The sequence below is a fragment of the Papaver somniferum genome, chromosome 4 (genome assembly GCF_003573695.1).
Source record: "Papaver somniferum cultivar HN1 chromosome 4, ASM357369v1, whole genome shotgun sequence".
Classification (NCBI taxonomy): domain Eukaryota; kingdom Viridiplantae; phylum Streptophyta; class Magnoliopsida; order Ranunculales; family Papaveraceae; genus Papaver; species Papaver somniferum.
In genome coordinates, this window is record NC_039361.1 from 37,291,945 (window position 1) to 37,311,392 (window position 19,448).

The 19,448-nt window shown below is 37.0% G+C and overlaps 1 protein-coding gene and 1 pseudogene across 1 annotated transcript in view; both read left to right on the top strand.

Moving 5' to 3' along the window:
• The first annotated feature begins 1,367 nt into the window (after nt 1-1,367).
• On the top strand, nt 1,368-14,935 carry LOC113272353 (annotated as a pseudogene).
• Nucleotides 14,936-15,639: 704 nt separating this feature from the next.
• LOC113272354 (U11/U12 small nuclear ribonucleoprotein 59 kDa protein-like) overlaps nt 15,640-19,448 on the top strand; it is a 4,820-nt gene continuing 1,011 nt past the window's right edge. Inside the window, exons 1-7 of the mRNA XM_026522202.1 lie at nt 15,640-15,645; nt 15,976-16,113; nt 16,189-16,416; nt 16,518-16,601; nt 16,866-16,916; nt 17,145-17,217; nt 17,897-18,272. Of these exons, the coding sequence (XP_026377987.1) occupies nt 15,640-15,645; nt 15,976-16,113; nt 16,189-16,416; nt 16,518-16,601; nt 16,866-16,916; nt 17,145-17,217; nt 17,897-18,272 (956 nt within the window). The remainder of the gene's footprint in view (nt 15,646-15,975; nt 16,114-16,188; nt 16,417-16,517; nt 16,602-16,865; nt 16,917-17,144; nt 17,218-17,896; nt 18,273-19,448) is intronic.

The window sequence follows — 19,448 nt, forward strand, 5'->3', positions numbered from 1 at the left end:
GAATCCGGTGTGGTATTTCATGAGGACTAAATCTGGTTTGGTTTATCAGAATCATTGAACTAAATCTCCCCTCCTTTACGGATGTATTGTACACTTAACGGCAGTGAATAACGTCCAGTTAAATATTTTGTGTAAACGAAGTGTAATTTAATAATCAGTTGTAAATCCACACTTAGGTGTTGTATACCCACGTTTTGGCTAACGGTGTTACTAACGTGTAGTTAAATACAGGGTGTAAACAGAGTGTCATTCAAATTTTAAAGCTCTGACCAATAGAGTCCCGCCACTTGTCATCTCCAGAATTATTCTACTTCAAAGCTTTTATCTAATTTAATTTGAGGAGGGTGTGACATTCACCATGCAACGTGGGAGCTCATATAACTTAGTGTTTTAAAGGAGGGGAGATAATATTATAGTAGTTAATTTTAATAATTAGTGGTTATGGTTAATGTCAATGATTATGTAATGTTGTTTTCAAAGGGATTTTTTTTAGATAGTTAGGCCAGGGTTTGTTAAAGAATAAAAATAAGAAATTATTTTTTTGAGATCGGCTGAACTAATAGATAACTAAGATCTGTTCATACGACGTGGTAAACTTCTAAACGAGGTTTAATTTCCTTTTTGTAAGTTGAATTTTTCAAAAATTAGAAAATATACCTAGATTCGGCTGATAGCTTGTCACCTCTTATCACCCACCATCATAGGTATAACAATCGATTGTGAAAACTACAGGGAGATCCATTTTTCAGATTTCTTCCATTGTGAAACCCACGCCCAGAAATCTGAAGGCGCGCACCCAATTTCTAGAGAAAAGTTATTCTCGCACCCAAAATTAGTGAAATTAAATTTTGTCGTGAGATTTTATATGTTCATCGTACTCTTCTTCTTTCTTCTTCTTCTCTCTTTCTCCTCCATCTCCAGATCCATTCTGATTTCAATCTGTGAGGAAGAAGAACAACAACTTCATTCAATCATTCATAGAAACTGTCCGACAACAAACTTCATCCAAATTTCATGCCAAACCACGGTAGAAAATTCCATCTTCTACAGCCGAATCATGGTCAGAAAAACAACTCAGAATTTTAGAATTTGTTGGAACATCAAATCCAAGTCAAACCCAATTTCTAATCCATCTCCAGATCCGATCTGATTTCAATCTATGAGGAAGAAGAACAATAACTTCTCCATTTGAGCGTTTCATAAGGGATCAATGCAAGTCTGGGGAGATTAAAAATCTTGATATTGCAAAGTATTACTTTGATCAAATGGTTTCAGTGAAGCCTTTGCTATCCATTTATACATTCAATCATCTATTAACTTCAATTTCAAAGAACATAAGTTTTTCAACTGTAGTTCTTATGAGCAAAATGATGAATATGGTCGGAATTCAGCCAAATTTGTTTACATTGAGCATTCTAATTAACTGTTATTGTAAGTTAGGTGATGTTGATTGTGGGTTTTGTGTGTTTGGTGAAATGATTAAGAGGGGTTATGAGCCTGATACTGTAGTTTATACCACTCTGATTAAGGGATTGTGTATGCAGGGACTGGTAAGGAATGCGGTAGAGGTGTTTGAGAAAATGGATGACAGGGGTGTTCGGCCGAATGCTATTACATGTGGAACTGTTATATGTGGGCTTTGTAGAATTGGGGAAGTTGATCTTGCTCTAGAGTTGCATAGAAATATGGTGAAATGGAAATGCAATCCTAATTTGATCAACTTATAATTCGTTGATACTTGGGTTTTGTAATGTTGGCCGGGTAAGTGAAGCAATGAGAGTCTTTGATGAGATGTTGAGTCGAGGAATTTCAGCTAATGTTGTCACTTATACATGTTTAATTATGCTTCGTGTCAATATGGTTTTTTAATGGAAGCGACAGAGTATTTTGAACAAATAGTGGGTATAGGGATATCACCTGACATAGTAACGTTCACTGTATTAATATATTCTTATTGTAAAGCAGGGATACTGAGAGGCGAATGTTGGGTCTTTGAGTTTATGAGTATGTTCGGCATAGAGCCTATTGTAGTAACTTATAATTCGATGATTAATGGGTACTGCATGAATGACAGATTGGATGAAGCTATTCAAGTCTTCCATGAAATGCAAGAAAAGGGTTTGGAACCCAATGATGGTGTTGATGTTGGTTTGCAATGGGTGTGTGCATAATGGGTGTTTGCAGGTGGAGTAGTGGGTGCATAACCTGTTATGCAGTTATGAAAATTGATGCATAACCTGTTATGCATCTATGAAAATGGATGCATAACGTGTTATGCATTTTGAAAAGTTGTTGCATAACTTTTTATGCAGTCCAGAAAATGTTTGCATAACACATTATGCATCAACTTTTTTGTTATTGTTGAAACCAACAAAAACTGCATAACTTGTCATGCACCTATAATAATATCTGCATAACATGTTATGCAATCGTGAAAATGGATGCATAACCTGTTACGTGTCCGAAAATATGGCTACATAATGCATTATGCATCCAGAAAATAGATGCATAACCTGATATGCATCCAGAAAATAGATGCACAACCTGATATGCATCCGTAAATATGGATGCGTACTGCATTATACATCAATTTTTTTTATGTACGCACTAAAATCAACCAAAATAATGGTTACATAACTTGTTATAGATGCATAACTTTGTTATCCAAATGCATAATTTGTTATGCAGTGGAGAAAATGGTTGCATAATTCGTTATGCTTCTGCAGAATGTGTTATGCATCTTTTTTGGTGGCTGCATAATGGTTATGTATCAAGTTTTCGAAAATTTTGCCTAAAATGATGACCACCTCCGATTTTTTCGTGAAAAACAAAAATTTGATATTCTTGCTTGTACTCGTTGTGTAGCTCTCTTAAAAAGATTTCTAACGATATAAAATTTATAAAATTCCAAGGCGCGGATTTTTAGATATATTATATCCAAGTTGCGTTGTCAATTATACCCCTGATGCATAATCTGTCATGCAGATGCATAATCCGTCATGCATACATTTTTAATAATTTCATATAATTATGAGTGTCACGGTATCTAAAATTAATTGTGGGCCTAAAAATGAAAATATTATTTTTTTTTGCGCCTACGCCTAATTTTCCCTAATCAATTTGTATGCTTCAAAAACTGATTCATATTTTGCCTTGTTTATCAAAACATGTGCAACTTAATCCTCCAGCCTAGCACAGGCAGGAGCTATTCGATAGTACGTACAAAAGGATGGCAGCAAAACGTAGGTTAAAAATAAAAATTAGTTAAGTTGCATCTACCGGGAATCGTACACCGGTCTATTGATTTGAAGGCAATTATCTTAGTAACCTATTATCTGAAACTTATGATAAGGGTTGTTGAATCCATTAGAGGGGCTTCACCATGATCCTAATGCCTAGCTAGTTGGTTAGGGGGTGTTCTAAAAATATAGTAAATGTCTAAGTTACCCTTTCTTCAATTAGAAAAAAAAAACTCCTTAATAATAATCATCAACAACAACTCAAAATCAATCATCATCAGAAACAATTCAACAATAACCCATAATCAATCATCATCAATAACAATTCAAAATCAATCATCATCAATAACAATTCAAAATCAATCATCATCAACAACTCTTCCATCAATCAAACCTAAAAAAGAAAAACAAACCCAATTCTCTAATTTTAATCAACGACCCAAAATCAATTTATTGCAAATAAGATCGAAGTTTGTTATTTTTTTTAATCAAGTTCGAAAAAGATCGATTTTTGAACCAGTTACAGTTGGCTTTTTGGTTTTCAAAAGCTAATCGGAACTCGTTACAGTTGGATTTAGTGAATTACGGTTGGTTTCGAAAAACCAAAAATATGAGCTACGGTTGGTTTTTGGTTTTCAGAAAATAACCGTAACTCGTTACCGTTGGTTTTAGTGAGTTACGGTTGGTTTCGGAAAAACAAAAGTATCAGTTACGGTTGGATTTAATGAGCTAAGGTTGGTTTCGAAAAACCAAAAACATGAATTAAGGTTGGATGTAATGAATTACGATTGGTTTCAATGAGTTACGTATGGCTTCGAAAAATAGGAAAAACAACCGCTATATTTTTTACGGCTCGGCAAACTAAATTTTCAACCATAACTATATAAGGGTTAATTAGTTATTATTAAAAAAAAATTGATAAAAGGCTTTTGAAATTACCATCTAATGACCAATTTTGTCCTATTAGAACATCCCCTAGTCCCTATTATAACATGATTCTTAAACTAAGTGTATTATTTTGTTAAATCAGGTGTATTATTATGGTACGTGACCATTTTATCTCGGTGTACCGTCTACCCGAATTAATACAAAAACAACCTTAATTACGATTGCTATTTCGATTTTTCTCTCTCTCTTTGTTTTTGGTATCCTGATGATTTCTTTTCTTAATTCCTAGTATTATTATAAGAATTCAGAGTTTCTAAATTCGGTATGTTTTGAGTTATATATATTAGAAGGCAACACCTGATAAAATAAAAAACGTGTGCAGAGAGGCTTCTTCTATTTTATACTAGGGTTTTCCGAAATTGATGTTGTCGATATGGGAAAAGGCTATACGGAGGAAATTTGATCTGTACGCATCGCCGCTGACATTACTGGAATCTGATCATGAAGTTATCAAGGAAGGGTTGTGCATTCCTGCATGTAAGGATAAGGGTAGTTTTTAAAGTTTCAGAAAAGAAATGTATTCTAGGTTTAGATGTGCTTGCCAATTCAAAACGTAAAAATTACAGGGATTATGATTATGTTGGGGTATATATTTAAAAACATAGTTTGTGATATTATGCCAAAATTAGAGAGATAGTGTGGTGGTATTATTTTGAGCTCCCACACTATTGGCATGGGTTCAAATACCACCTCATACATTTCCACTAGGGTATAAATATTATATACTATATACTTATATTACATTAGTCCAGGAGCGGGGCCTTGGGGTCTTGGGAGGTCTGTTGATCCAGAAACTTATTTTTTGCCGTTTTTAACTTAAATTTTCAAAAAGTATTTTAAGTAATTACTTCATAAATTAATTTTGTTAATTAAGTAATTATATTCTGACCGTTTTCTTTGTAACTGGTGAGAGACTTTTATGTGTGCATTAAGCCTGATTTATTCTCATTAAAAACGGATTGATTATTTTCTGAGTTATAAAAGACAGTTTTTGGAGAAGATGAAAATACATTGTTTTTCATCTATTGAATTCTTAGCAAGTGTTAGAAAGAGTAAGAGTTGGTTCGATTTCTCAAGGTGCAGAGAAATCGAACAAGAGAGTTACCAGCTGTTTTATCCCATAGGGTTTTCGACAAGTTTTGACTGCTTGCACAATCAAGAGGCAGAGTCGCGAAACACCTTAAAGATAGCGACCTAGTCCGCGACTCAGCTGTTTGAGATTTATTTTTATGAATTTTTTATATTATTTCCAACAGTTTTAAGGTGATCGATTTTGCTATGGAGGTTGAAAAAAAGCGCGTTTATGATACCAACAAACCTTTCAAATTTGAAGGGCTGCATTTCAGAAGATGAAAACTGAAGATGTTCTTTTATCTCAAACTCATGAAGCTGCATATGATTTTGTCGAGTGTTCATCTTGGAACCCTGGAACCTGCTGCTGCTGATAACACTGTTGCTGCTGACCAGACTGTTGATGCTGGTGCTACTGATCCACCTCCTACCGGTGGTGTCAAAGAAGTTGTTTCTCAAACTCCTGAAGAGAAATAGAAGGCCATTGAAAAATGGGTCGATGATGACTTTGATTGCAAAAACTACATTCTTAATGCAGTATCTGATGATTTATATGAGTATTATTTAACTTTTGAAACTGCTAAAGATATATGGGATGCATTACAGAAAAAATATGACACCGAGGAAGCTGGTTCAAAGAAGTATGATGTGAGCCGGTATTTGAGATACCAAATGGTGGATGATAGATCAGTTGTTGCACAGGCTTATGAAATTCAAAAGATTGCCCATGAAATTCTGACCGAAGGTATGAAGACTGATGAACAATTTCAAGTTTCTGTATTGATCGACAAGTTACTAGCTGGAAAGATTTTCGTAATTCCTTGCGTCATAAGACTAAAGAATTTTCTCTTGAAAGTTTGATTGTTAAGCTCAGGGTTGAGGAAGAAGCTCGGAAACAAGATAAGAAAGAAGATATTCTTATTGTTTCTAACAATAAGAATCAGACTCATGCAAGTTTGAAACCTAAGAAAAAGGACATGAAACCTAACCCGAATCAAAAGAAAGTAGGAAGGCGTAATCAAAACAAGAACCAACACCCATCAAGAAATGGACAGAATTCCAATTCTGAGTTTCTTTGTTATACCTGTAATAAACCAAACCACATGGCTAGGAATTGCAGGTTTAACAAGGAAAAGAATAACGCACAAGCTAATGCTGTGAGTGACGTTATAATTGCCATGGTCTCTGATCCAGAGTTCTACATGGTTTGTGGATCTTATGGGTGGTGGATAGACAGTGGTGCTTCGTGTCATTGTTGTTTTGATAGGTCCATGTTTAAGACTTATGCTGAAACCAAGGATAAGAAAGTGTTGTTGGGAGACTCTCACAGCACTGTGGTGAAAGGTTCTGGTACGGTAGAGTTGAAGTTTACTTCTGGGAAGACACTCATGCTAAAAGATGTCCTTCACACTCTAGAAATGAGAAAGAACTTTGTTTCCGGCTATCTTCTCAACAAGGATGGGTTGTATCAAACTATTGGGTCTGATGTTTACACTATAACTAAGAATAAGATTTTTGTAGGAAAGGGTTATGCTACTGATGGAATGTTTAAGCTTAATGTTGATGTTATGAATAAAATTGATTCTTCTGCTTATATGGTTTGCAATTTTAATGTTTGGCATGGTAGACTCTGTCATATGGGTAAAAAACTAGTGAATAACATGAGAAAGTTAGGTGTCCTCCCTGAATTTTCTGAAAATGAATTTGAAAAATGTGAATACTATAGTCAAGCAAAAATGACCAAGACTTCACATAAATCTGTTGTAAGAGAATCCAAACCTCTAGACTTAATATATTCTGATTTGTGTGAATATGAAGGTATCTTAACTAGAAATGGCAAGAGGTATATCATGACGTTCATTGATGATTGTTCTAATTATACTTATGTTAATTTGTTGAGCCATAAGAATGAAGCCATTGAAAAGTTTAAGATCTTTATTGCTGAAATTGAAAATCAATTTGGTAGAAAAATTAAGAGGTTTCGTAGTGATAGAGGCACTGAATATGATTCTGCTCCTTTTACTGAAATTTATCAAACTAATGGCATTATACATGAAAGAACTGCTCCATATAATCCTCAAATGAACGGGAAAGCTGAAAGAAAGAACCGTACACTTACTGAACTTATTGTTGCTTGTTTGCTTAGTTCTGGTGATGCTTCTCATTGGTGGGGTGAATGTTTGTTAACTGTTTGCCATGTTTTGAACCACATTTCCAATAATAAAACCATGATATCTCCTTATGAACTTTGGATAAATAGAAAACCTAATGTCTCTTATCTTAGAGTTTGGGGTTGCTTAGCTTTTGTTAGAAAACCTGATCCTAAAAGACATAAGTTAGAAAGTAGAGCTTATGAATGTGTTTTCATTGGTTATGCTCAAAAGAGTAAAGCTTATGGGTTCTTTGATATTAATAATAAGGTTATTATTGAATCTATTGATGTTGATTTCTTTGAAGAGAGATTTCCTTTTAAATCTAGAAATAGTGGGGGTAATAGTGGGGGATCAATACCTAGTACTTTACCTAGTGCTGATTCTGAACCTTGATTAGAAGAACCTAGAAGTGAAGAAATTAGGATCACTGAAGTTGAACCTAGATGCAGTAAAAGAGCTAGGACTGAGACAAAAGATAAAAATCCCGATTTTGAATTTTACGCTATAGAGGAAGAACCTTCTAATTTACAAGAGGCGTTTAGTTCTGTAGAGTCTAGTTTCTGGCAAGAAGCTGTAGATAATGAATGAGATTCTCATATGTCTAATGGAACTTGGCGTATAGTAGATTTACCTCCTGGTAGTAAGCCTATAGGTTGTAAATGGGCTTTGAAAAGGAAACTCAAACCTGATGGAACAGTAGATAAGTATAAGGATAGACTGGTTGCTAAAGGATTTAGGCAACGAGAGAACATAGACTTTTTTGATACTTATTCTCCTGTTACTAGAATAACATCTATTCGTGTTTTGATTGTTGTTGCAGCTGCTCATAATCTTGTTATTCACCAAATGGATGTTAAAACTGCCTTTTTGAATGGTGAACTAGAGGAGGAAATTTACATGGAACAACCTGAAGGTTTTGTAATTCCTGTACAAGAACACAAAGTATGTAAGCTAGAAAAATCACTTTATGGTTTGAAACAAGCTCCTAAACAATGGCATGAGAAATTTGATAATTTAATGATTTCAAATAACTTCAGAATAAATGAGGGTGACAAATGCATCTACTATAAATCTAAGAATGATGTATGTGTGATTGTTTGCTTGTATGTGGATGATTTGCTGATATTTGGTTCCAATTTATCTGTTGTCAATGAAACTAAAAGCATGCTTAGTTCGAATTTTGACATGAAAGATTTGGGTGAAGCTAGTGTAATCTTGGGAATCAAAATAACTAGAACTAGTAGTGGTATTACTTTAGATCAATCTCACTACATTGAAAAAATTCTGAAGAAGTATGATTATTTTGATTGTAATCCTGTTTGTACTCCTTCTGATCCTAGTGTGAAATTGTTTAAGAATACTGGAGAAAGTGTTTGACAATCTGAATATGCTAGTATAATTGGCAGTCTACGTTATGCAACTGATTGTACTAGACCAGACATTGCATATGCAGTGGGAGTTTTGTGCAGGTTTACCAGTAATCCTAGTTTGGAACACTGGGATACTATTGAGAGGGTTATGCGGTATCTGAAAAGAACCACAAACCTAGGATTACACTATCAGAGGTATCCCGCAATCCTTGAAAGATTTAGCGATGCTAATTGGAACACTCTTTCAGATGATTCCAAGACCACCAGTGGATATGTTTTTACTATTGCTGGGGGCGCTGTATCTTAGAGATCAAAGAAACAGACAATTATAGCCCAATCTACGATGGAGGCTGAATTGATGGCACTAGCAGTAGCTAGTGTAGAGCCAGGATGGCTGAAGAGTCTGTTGTCAGACATTCCAGTATGGGAAAAACCGATACCAGCCACTTTGATCCACTGCGATAGTACCGCGGCTATCAGAGTAGTAGAGAATTGTTATAATAACAATAAGAATCGACAGATACGTCGAAAGCACGACACAGTTAGAGAATTTCTCACAACTAGTGTTGTTAGAGTAGATCATGTAAGGTCTGAAGGAAATATAGCTGATACTTTGACGAAAGGATTAGCTACAGAAAAGGTATGAAATATCTCTAAAAGTATGAGACTTTTTCCCGTGAGAAGTTGAGTCATTTGTAATGGATACCCAACCTAGAAATATGTTCAAAGGGACTAGACGAAGTTATAAGTGATATGATAGAGTCATGCACTCCAATAGCATGGTATCCTGAAGTGGGAAATAGGTTGAGTATTTAAACTCTTAATGATGTCTATAGCTCTTAAGTTAGAGTGGGATACACAGGAGTATTCTTGATAGACTCACCTATACGAATATGAAGGTGTGGCCGCCTTCTATGAGAAATTGGGCATTTCTCTAGATCATTTGTTAGAAAAGGGATAAGCACATGGCCTTAATGTGCAAACTTAAGGACATTACTCTAGATATAGTTGTGTGTGTTAAATAATATAATATTAGTTAGAGTTCAAGACGCGAGTCACTCTAGTCACCTAGTACTTAGAAAGTTTAACACTATGTAGAGGTTCAAGTCGAAGGCACCTTTGCTTATGCACAACTATATAGCACTTGCTCAATGTTTTGAAATATAAGTGGGGGATTGTTCGGGTATATATTTAAAAACATAGTTTTGTGATATTATGCCAAAGTTAGAGAGATAGTGTGGTGGTATTATTTTGATCTCTCACACTATAGGCATGGGTTCAAATCCCACCCCATACATTTCCACTAGGGTATAAATATTATATACTATATACTTATATTACATTAGTCCGGGAGCGGGGCCTTGGGGTCTTGGGAGGTCTGCTGATCCAGAAACTTATTTTTTTCCGTTTTTAACTTAAATTTTCAAAACGTATTTTAAATAATTACTTCATCAATTTTTTTTTTGAAGATGGAATTTTCATTGATTAAATGTCAGAGATTACATGTTTAGCATCCTCATTTAGCTGAAATAAGATGTCATCAGGGATGGACAGAATCCATACACTACTTAAGCAAGAAACTCTAGCTAATTTTGCTAATCTATCTGCAACCTTATTTTTTTCCTTTGGCACATAAATGCATTGCCAGGAAACATTATTCTTAAGAATTTTTTAATGTCTAAGATTAAAAAACGAATTCTCCAATCTGCGTTGAAGTCTTCTTTGTTTATTGCATCAGCAACCAATTGAGAGTCCATTTCAAAAACTCCCTTATTCAACCTCATATCTTCTTCCCATTGTATAGCTTCTCGTAATCCTTTGCACTCCACTTGCTTTGGACTCAGAGCTGATTCTAGGAAGATGCATTTGGATCCCCTGTGAGTACCTGCAAAATCACGTAAGATTAGACCAATCCCACCTGTTTTTAAAGAGTAATTAAAAGAACCATCTACATTAATTTTATGAATTCCTATAGGAGGAGGACTCCAATGCAGATTTAATCTATTTTGTTTAGGGATTGGAGGTATAGAGGTGTCTTGTTTTGTCTTCAAGAGCTCTTTTTCTTTTTTACTTCGATGAATGATTGTGTATGGAGTTATCTTCCACCCTTTGAACACATTATCACACCGTGCGGACCATATACACCATGCAGTTATCGCTATTTTGCAAAGATGATTCTCTTGTATCTGATGTGAAATCAACACGTCAAACCAGTTGCATAACCACTCTACTAAGTTTGCATCAGCTTGAATATGAATTCCTAAGACTGCAAACCAGACTGCTTTAGAGAGATTGCAATGTAGAATGCAATGTGAAGAAGTTTCCAGAGTTTGAGCGCAGAAAGGGCAACCATAATCACCGTTTTGAGTCACATAAGTTAGTTTATCTCTGGTTTGTAGAATGTCTTTTAGACATTTCTAGATAAACTCAGTTATCCTTGGCAGAATAGGTAGCTTTCATCCTTTGTCCAACTGTGGGATTCACATTTTGCTCTTGAAACATCTTGTTATAAGCAATTACTTCATCAATTAATTTTGTTAATTAAGTAATTATATTCTGACCGTTTTCTTTGTAACTGGTGAGAGACTTTTATGTGTGCATTAAAGCCTGATTTATTCTCATTAAAAACGGATTGATTATTTTCTGAGTTATAAAAGACAGTTTTTGGAGAAGATGAAAATACATTGTTTTTTATCTTTTGAATTTTGAGCAAGTGTTAGAAAGAGTAAGAGTTGATTCGATTTCTCAAGGTGCAGAGAAATCGAACAAGAGAGTTACCAGATGTTTTATCCCATAGGGTTTTCGACAAGTTTTGACTGCTTGCACAATCAAGAGGCAGAGTGACGAAACACCTTAAAGATAGCGACCTATTCCGCGACTCAGCTGTTTGAGATTTATTTTTATGAATTTTCTATATTGATTCCAACAGATAATAGGTCAAAGAGGAGTAGAAGTTTCCGGCAAAGATATGATGACGGTAGAAAAACGCCCAGTTATCGAGACAGTGATCAGAGTCAGAGGTACCTGAGAAGAAAATAGGATTGGGATGACGTAAGATGGGAATGGGAAGATACCCCAATCAGGGATGGACGATGTTCTACAACTACAAGCAGGAACCGACGGAATTCACCATCTTCACTGTTAGGTGGTTTGTCTTCACCCGATGGACGTTTGGTGTCGCCATGTCTGGGCGGCAATACACCTTCTTCTGCTGCTGCTTCTTCATGGGACTATGTATCCCCATCTCGGGTCCTAATAAGTGTTGTTGGAAACTGTAAAGGTACTAATGGTGCAGATGAACGTTCTTCTTCCATCATGTCAGAAAGTCATGAGATGACTGAAAATTTGCGATTACAGATGGAGTACGAGGCTGATCGAGCGTGGTACAATAGAGACGACGATGGTAACACTGCATTTGATGGTGATAGCTTTTTGGGTGATGAGGTTTCTTTCACAAAGAAAAAGGCAGAAGTGGCTGAGAGACTCGTTCGCGGGGATGGAAGTTTAATGACGCTTGCACAGAGCAAGAAATTGCCGCAGAGGACTATGGATAATGCGCAGTGGGAAGACCGCCAGCTTGTGAGGTCTGGAGCAGTTAGAGGAACGAGTGTGTGACCGGAATTTGAAGATGAGGATGAATGCAGAGTTAATCTTCTTATTCATGAAACAAAGCCTATTTTCCTCCTGGATGAAAGAGTTGTCTTCACGAAACAAGTGGATCCTATAGTGCCATTGAAGGATCGCACTTCAGATATGACCATTATATCGCGCAAAGGATCCGCATAGTCACGGAAATCCATTAGAAACTGATGCATAATAAATGTCGTCAGAGGTTTTGGGAACTTGCAGGATCAAAGCTTGGTGACATCCTGGGTGTTGAAAAGACAGCGAAGCAAATTGATGCAGATACTGCTGTAGTTGGGGAAGGGGATGAAATTGACTTCAAAGAGGACGCGAAGTTTGCTCAACACATGCAGCTAAAGGTTTAAATTGTTAGCGAGTTTGCGAAGTCTAAAACTTTGTTGCAGCAACGTCAGTATTTGCCAATATATTCTCAGCGCGATGAGTTGATGCAGGTAATTCGTGAAAACCAGGTAGAAGTCATTGTGGGAGAAACTGGTTCAGGAAAAACCACTCAACTTACACAGTACCTCTACGAAGAGGGGTATACTACAAATGGCATTATTGGTTGCACACAACCAAGGCGTGTTGCAGCAATGAGTGTTGCAAAGAGAGTCGGTAAAGAGATAGAGACTGAGCAAGGTGACAAAATCGGTTACGCTATTCGGTTTGAGGACGTCTCTGGTCCAAATAATATGATAAAGTACATGACTGACGGAGTGCTTCTATGGGAGACGCTAAAATATTCTGATCTCGCTAAGTACAGTGTCATAGTCCTGGAAGGAGCACATGAAAGATCTCTTGATACGGATGTGTTGTTTTGAATTTTGAAAAACGTTGCTGCTCCACGTCGTGATTTTAAGCTCATTGTGACATACTGGACGCAGAGAAATTCTCCAATTTTTTTGGAGGTCCTCCACTTTTCAAAATCATGGGGAGGACGTTTGAGGTTGATATCAAGCACAACAAGTGTCCTTGCAAATATTATGTCTGAAAGTGCCGTGAAACAGGCCATATCCATTCATATCACGTCCCCTCCTGGTGATATCTTAATCTTTATGACTGGTCAAGAAGATATTGAAGCAACTTGCTTTTCCCTGCAAGAGCGTATGGATCAACTTGTTTCCACCACCAATAAACAACTTTCGATTCTCCCAATATACTCTGAACTTCCAGCTGATTTGTAAGCCGAAGATGGAGCACGAAAATGTATTATAGCTACAAATATCGTAAGACGTCACTGACGGTGGATGGTATCTTGTATGTGACTGACAGTGGTTATAGCAAGATGAAAGTGTACAATCCCACGATGGGTATGGATGCTCTCCAAGTGTTTCCGGTCAGCCACGCTGCTGCTCAACAGCGTTCAGGGAGAACAGGTCCAGGTAAATGCTTTCGGCTTTACACCACACCTGCTTTTGAGAATGGAATGCTTCCCAGTCCATTAATTGTGGGTGTTGGGTGCCTAGGATGATAATGTTGGGAGACTAACGGTTCTCGGGCGGAAGATGGTTGATTTTCCTATGGATCCACCGCTTGATTCTAAGCGGAGGAGACCTTGGGTGCTTAAACAAGGTGCTGACAATTGTCAGTGACCAATGTATTTTTTAGGCCAAAAGACCGGGCCGAGGAAAGTGATGCAGCTAGAGAGAAGTTTTTTGTGCCCGAGTTAGATGACTCAATGTGTACCAGCAGTGGAAAGCAAATCAATACCTCGGTGACTGGTGCAACGACCATTATTTGCATGTGAAAATATTAAGGAAGGCCAGGGAGGTGACGTCGCAGTTAGTGGACATTTTGAAAACGTTGAAAATCCTAGTAACTACATGTGGCCTGGATTGGGATGTCGTACACAAGGCTATATGCTCTTCCTACTTTTACAATGCTGCGAGACTGAAGGGAATTGGTGAGTATGTAAACTGCCGCAATGGAATGCCGTGTTACCTTCCTCAAAATAGTGCGCTGTATGGTAACAGTTACACGCCAGGTTATGTGGTGTATCATGAATTGATTTTGACCAAGGAGTATTTGCAATGTGCTACCGCAGTTGAGCCACAATGGTCGGCAGAGATGGGTCTGATGTTCTTTTCCGTCAAGGATTCAGATAATGGATCACAAGAGGAAGCAAAAAGATGTGAAGACTGCAATGGAAGAAGAGATGGAGGATTAGAGGAAGGAGAAAGCAGAAATGGAGAAGGTGAACAAGGAAAAGGAGAAGCAGAAGAGAGCAAAGCAGCTACAACAGATTGTAATGCCCGGATATACCAAAGGGATTCGGGGAAACATATGTTATGTATTAGCAATACATCTTGTATGTCTACAGTTGCTCCGACTAGTGAAATGGAGAACAAAGTTTACTTTTCCAGGTTGCATGAAGAAGGGATTCTGTTCTATTCTCTTGATACGGATATGTACCACAAGTAAACATTGTGCTAGTGATTTTCGCGATTCGAAGGAGATGTTAAGCTGCAGATGGATTGAACCTAATTGGTCAAAGAGCTCCGATCAATCTCTTGACTGGTTTACCATTTAGATACAGCAGAAGGTTTTGTGGTGTGTCAGCTGTCTCCTGTTCAAACCTTGGCGAAACTGAAGACAACCAAAATAGAAAAGCAGCATTTAGATACATCGTGTAGTTGCTTCTTTTGGAAATGCGTAATCTTTTGTTATCAATTTAAGAATTAAGAAATTCACATTGTAAAAAAGAGACAATCTATAGAACATGAAGTTTTGAAGTATATTATTTTCGGTGTAAAATCTCAGTGAAACAAAATTATTACAGTCGAGTCAGCTTATCAGAACAGTTGGATATTTACCACTCTCGGTTCCATTAAACCGACAGAAAATTTCTTATAAACTGTCGGTTACGTAACATCGACGAGTTTAACCGGTTCAATTAAAACCCCAACAGAGAGAGAGAGAGAGAGAGTTTTATTTTTGCAATCCCCCAAATTCTTCCACTGTAATATTCAATCTCACTCAAAAGCCATCTCCTCCTCTGCTGCTAAAATTCAATCAGGTAAGTAAACTCCGGAACCCTGAACCCTGAATTTTCCATGTTTTAGGTTTTAAGTATTATTTGGACCTTACTTAATTCAATGCTGTTGTTTGATACTGGTTGTTAGTGAAATGCATATGAATTGATTACTGGTGGTACTGACTAGCTCGTTTAGGAATGCGGAGAATCTACACAATCATTTGAAGAAAATAGAAGATACGATTGATTTGGCCAAAGCAATGTATGTATGTTGAATTGATTAGAAACAACTTTGAACTACATTTTTTTTTTGGTTTTGGAATCATATTGTCTCTGTTCCCGTGATGCGTTTGCTGTCCTGTTAATGAATTGATTTGGGATATCCAACGGGCAAAGAGAATTGGAGGCGATACTTTTTTGTAAAGGAAGTGGTGAGTCTGCTGGGGAGATAGATGATGCAAACCTTGATTAGTCTGTTTTAAAGATTTCTGAAGTAATCAAAGAGAAATCAACAAATTTGGAGGTGCAAGAATTATTGTCTGTCGAAGCTGCAAACTCTTTGCTGTTAAATTTGAGATGTCAAATTGAACCTCTAGGGGTTTTTTAGCAGTCAAACAACTCAGTGGCAAGACAAGTCTGCGGGGGTTCGATTAGCTAACAAGATACAGAAATGTAATAGGAATGAATGGTGGAGGAAGAAAAAGAGGAAACGTGTCACTGAAAAGCTAACTAAGGTGATTAATGTGTTTGATACTCTGAGCATTCACTCACTTGTCAAACAATTAGGGAAATGTGTTTGAAGTAATCAGAAATCAACAAATTTGGAGGTGCAAGAATTGTTGTCTGTCGAAGCTGCAAACTCTTTGCTGTTAAATTTGAAAAGTCAAATTGAACCTTTGGGTATTTTTAGTAGTCAAACTAGTCAGTGGGAAGAGAAGTCTGCGGCAGTTCGATTAGCTAACAAGATACAGAAATGTATTAGGAATAAACGTTGGAGGAAGAAAAAGAGGAAACGTGTCGCTGAAAAGCTAACTAAGGTGAATAATGTCTTTGTTACCAACCAGATTATGTTTCTGAACACTCACTCACTTGTTAAACAATGAGGGAAGTGTTTAATTTGGTATGTATTTTGTTTTAGGAGCGTGAAAGGTTCGACCAGGCTGATCAACAAGCTGATGAGTGGAGGGCTAGAGAAATCGCCAAGGATATTGCTAGACGAAAGGTAGTGGAGTTCTGTCAAGTTTTAATATGTTAAAAACCTATCTCTTTGTTAGTCACGAAATTTATCTTTGAGAAAGAATGTGATGAATATTATGCAGAATAACACTAAATGACATACAATACAACATAGTCATGGTAGTTTGGACTGTAACAGGTCCGAGTAATGGCCATATTCTTAAAAATTATAACTCTTCTTTTTAAATCATGTCAATGATTAGTATGTCAGTGATAACTGAAGCATTATGTGCTGGTTGAAAATATGAAGGAAATAGCAAAAGTTAAAGCTAATGAGGAGAGAAAGAAACTAGAATCTGAGGTGAGGTGGTATTGGATTGTTTCCATATATTAAAGTATACTCTGAGAATTGTTTTGCACAAGTAAAACACCTCATATGCTTTTTCCGTGTTAGAACTTAGAAGGAACTATGGTCACTGGTCACTTCATCTGGCTAATTCTATTTTGAGCTTTTCTCGCATGAAAGGAATACTGTTATTTTGCTGCTAAGTATTATCCATTACTGACAAGGTTCTTTTTGAATTTTCAGCTTGAGATGGTTTTAATCGTACAGAAGTTGCAAGGACTACGCTCCATCAGAATTCAAAAGCTGAAGAAGCAAGGCAATTTTCTTTCCTATTTTTCACCAGTATTACTTGTAATACGTTTTCTTGCTGCTATGAGGTCTCGATTTAGACAGATTTGGGATGCCTTGTTTATGATTAAGTTAGTAATTGCTTATTGGTTCAGACGTTCAGTTTAGGTTGTGGTTTGAACTCCCGAAGCCTGGCCTTAAATTGGTATACGTTGATAGAGAGTATATACCTGATAGAAAATTCTAATAATGTATTGAGTCGGAAATGAAATCCACGTCTAAGAATCTGGAATACCACATCATGCATAATGCAGCTGGTATGATAAGAATTCTTTGCAACTTCGAGCTGTAGATGTGGATGTTCTATTGCACATTGGTAATATAACCTAAAAACTTATTCTGCCATGTAAGTAGGTAACTCAATGTGTGTAGTCTCTACCTCGCTACCACTATGAATGTTCACTAGGTCTTACTGCTGCTGCTTGGTGGTCTGAAACATTGGTGATCAGAAACTAATGCCTGAAAACCAACTCCCAGTGCCAAGTTCTGTAGATTTTTCTTTTTTCGATACTAAGAGAAAGCCAAGTTCTATAAATCTTAGTTCATTTTTTGCCTCATTGTTTTTCTTAAGTTCGTCCAAGGCTCCAAGCATTGTAGGAAGAAATTGATGAACTCATATAAATGTTTTTTCTGTGACTTTCATGCAGGGCACTTTCTCCCAGACGAGGATGACAAGTTTCTTAAGCGAGTTCGGGCAGCAGTAGAGGAAGAGGAGCGCCACGCTGCAGGAGCGGCTGATATTCATGCTGCTAAGGATGCCATTGCAACGGCTGAGGAATCTAGGAAAGCCATCCAAAATGTTGAGCCTGAGCTCAAAGATGACAGTCATAATACCGATGGAGCTGTTGCAGATGAGGTCACTGAGACTGAAGAGGATGGTAGCTCTGCTGTAGCTGCAGAGGCAAAACCTGAGCAGAAGCAGTTGGAAGCAAAGGGTTACGCGGGGACTCTGCAGAAACTTTACCACTTGAGTTTTGTCATTATTACCATGGCAGCAACACTGACATGGGGAACCTTATTGAGGTAAAACTCTTTATTTCATTCACGTCTGATTTACACTTGAATGTTTTGAAGGACCCACCCTCTTTAGCTAACTCTAGTGTGGTATAATCTATATGTTTCTCTTCATTATCATCTTTGTACCAGCATACACTACTATTAATAAGATTACAGACCCTGCTGTTGTTAACTAACATGGAGTCCATCTCCTTAGGTTTACATTTAAATATAGATATATTCTCAAAATGTTTAATCATACTATATTTAGCATCTGCTAAGCTAAATTCTTCCTTATCTTCCACCATTTCTTCACTTTCTTCAATTCAAGACCCCGTTTGAAGCCATAATATAGCAACACTCTTGCATTGCAGTTCCTGAGTCCACTGTGTTACTGTCCTTATAACATCTTCTTCCATCTGCATCATGCTTTTGGTGAAGCTGCATCCCCTTGCCCCTCTGAAGTTACCTGTCAAGTCCTGGAGGTGAAACCCAAGATGAAATGTATTATTTACACTGTTCCAAATTTGTTCCAAAACTGCAATATTCTCTGCCACATCTTTGTTCTGCCAAATTGTACTTAAGCCATCATCTCTTTCTTTGCTGCCATTTTGAGTTGTTGAAGTCTCTGTTCTCCGCATTATTTGTGATATGGTTTGACCTTGGTAAAAACAACCTCACATCTATGCTTCCAGACTATCCAAGACCCAATTGCCAAAGTCTCTGCGTTGCTGTTATTTCCGATTAAGTCTTTTTTCCTGCATCTAGATTACCAACCCTTGATCCAGCTCACCACATACTCTGTTTTTGATTCTTCAAACACCAGAAAATTCCATTCCTTAATAGTGAATTCGCAATTCAAGAATAGATGCTCCAAGTGTTCCCACCCCATTGTTGCACAACTTGCACTCCATGTCTATTCATTTTAGTATCATGCCCAGTCTTGCCTGAACTGGAATTTTATCATGTAACATTTCCAGATGAAGACATGTATCCTAGGTAGCATATTTAGTTCCAAATTTTGGTTCAAGGAATTTGGTTTTGGTTTGTAGGGTTTCCATGATTAGGTTTGTTAGGTTTACATGACTAGACTGCATGGGCGTCACAAATTTGAAACTTCTCTTTTAAACGTGTTTGCATTTTACTTATACCCAGAGTTGTGGAATAGCGGTTTATTCATATGTGTATAAGTCTTTGTTCAGT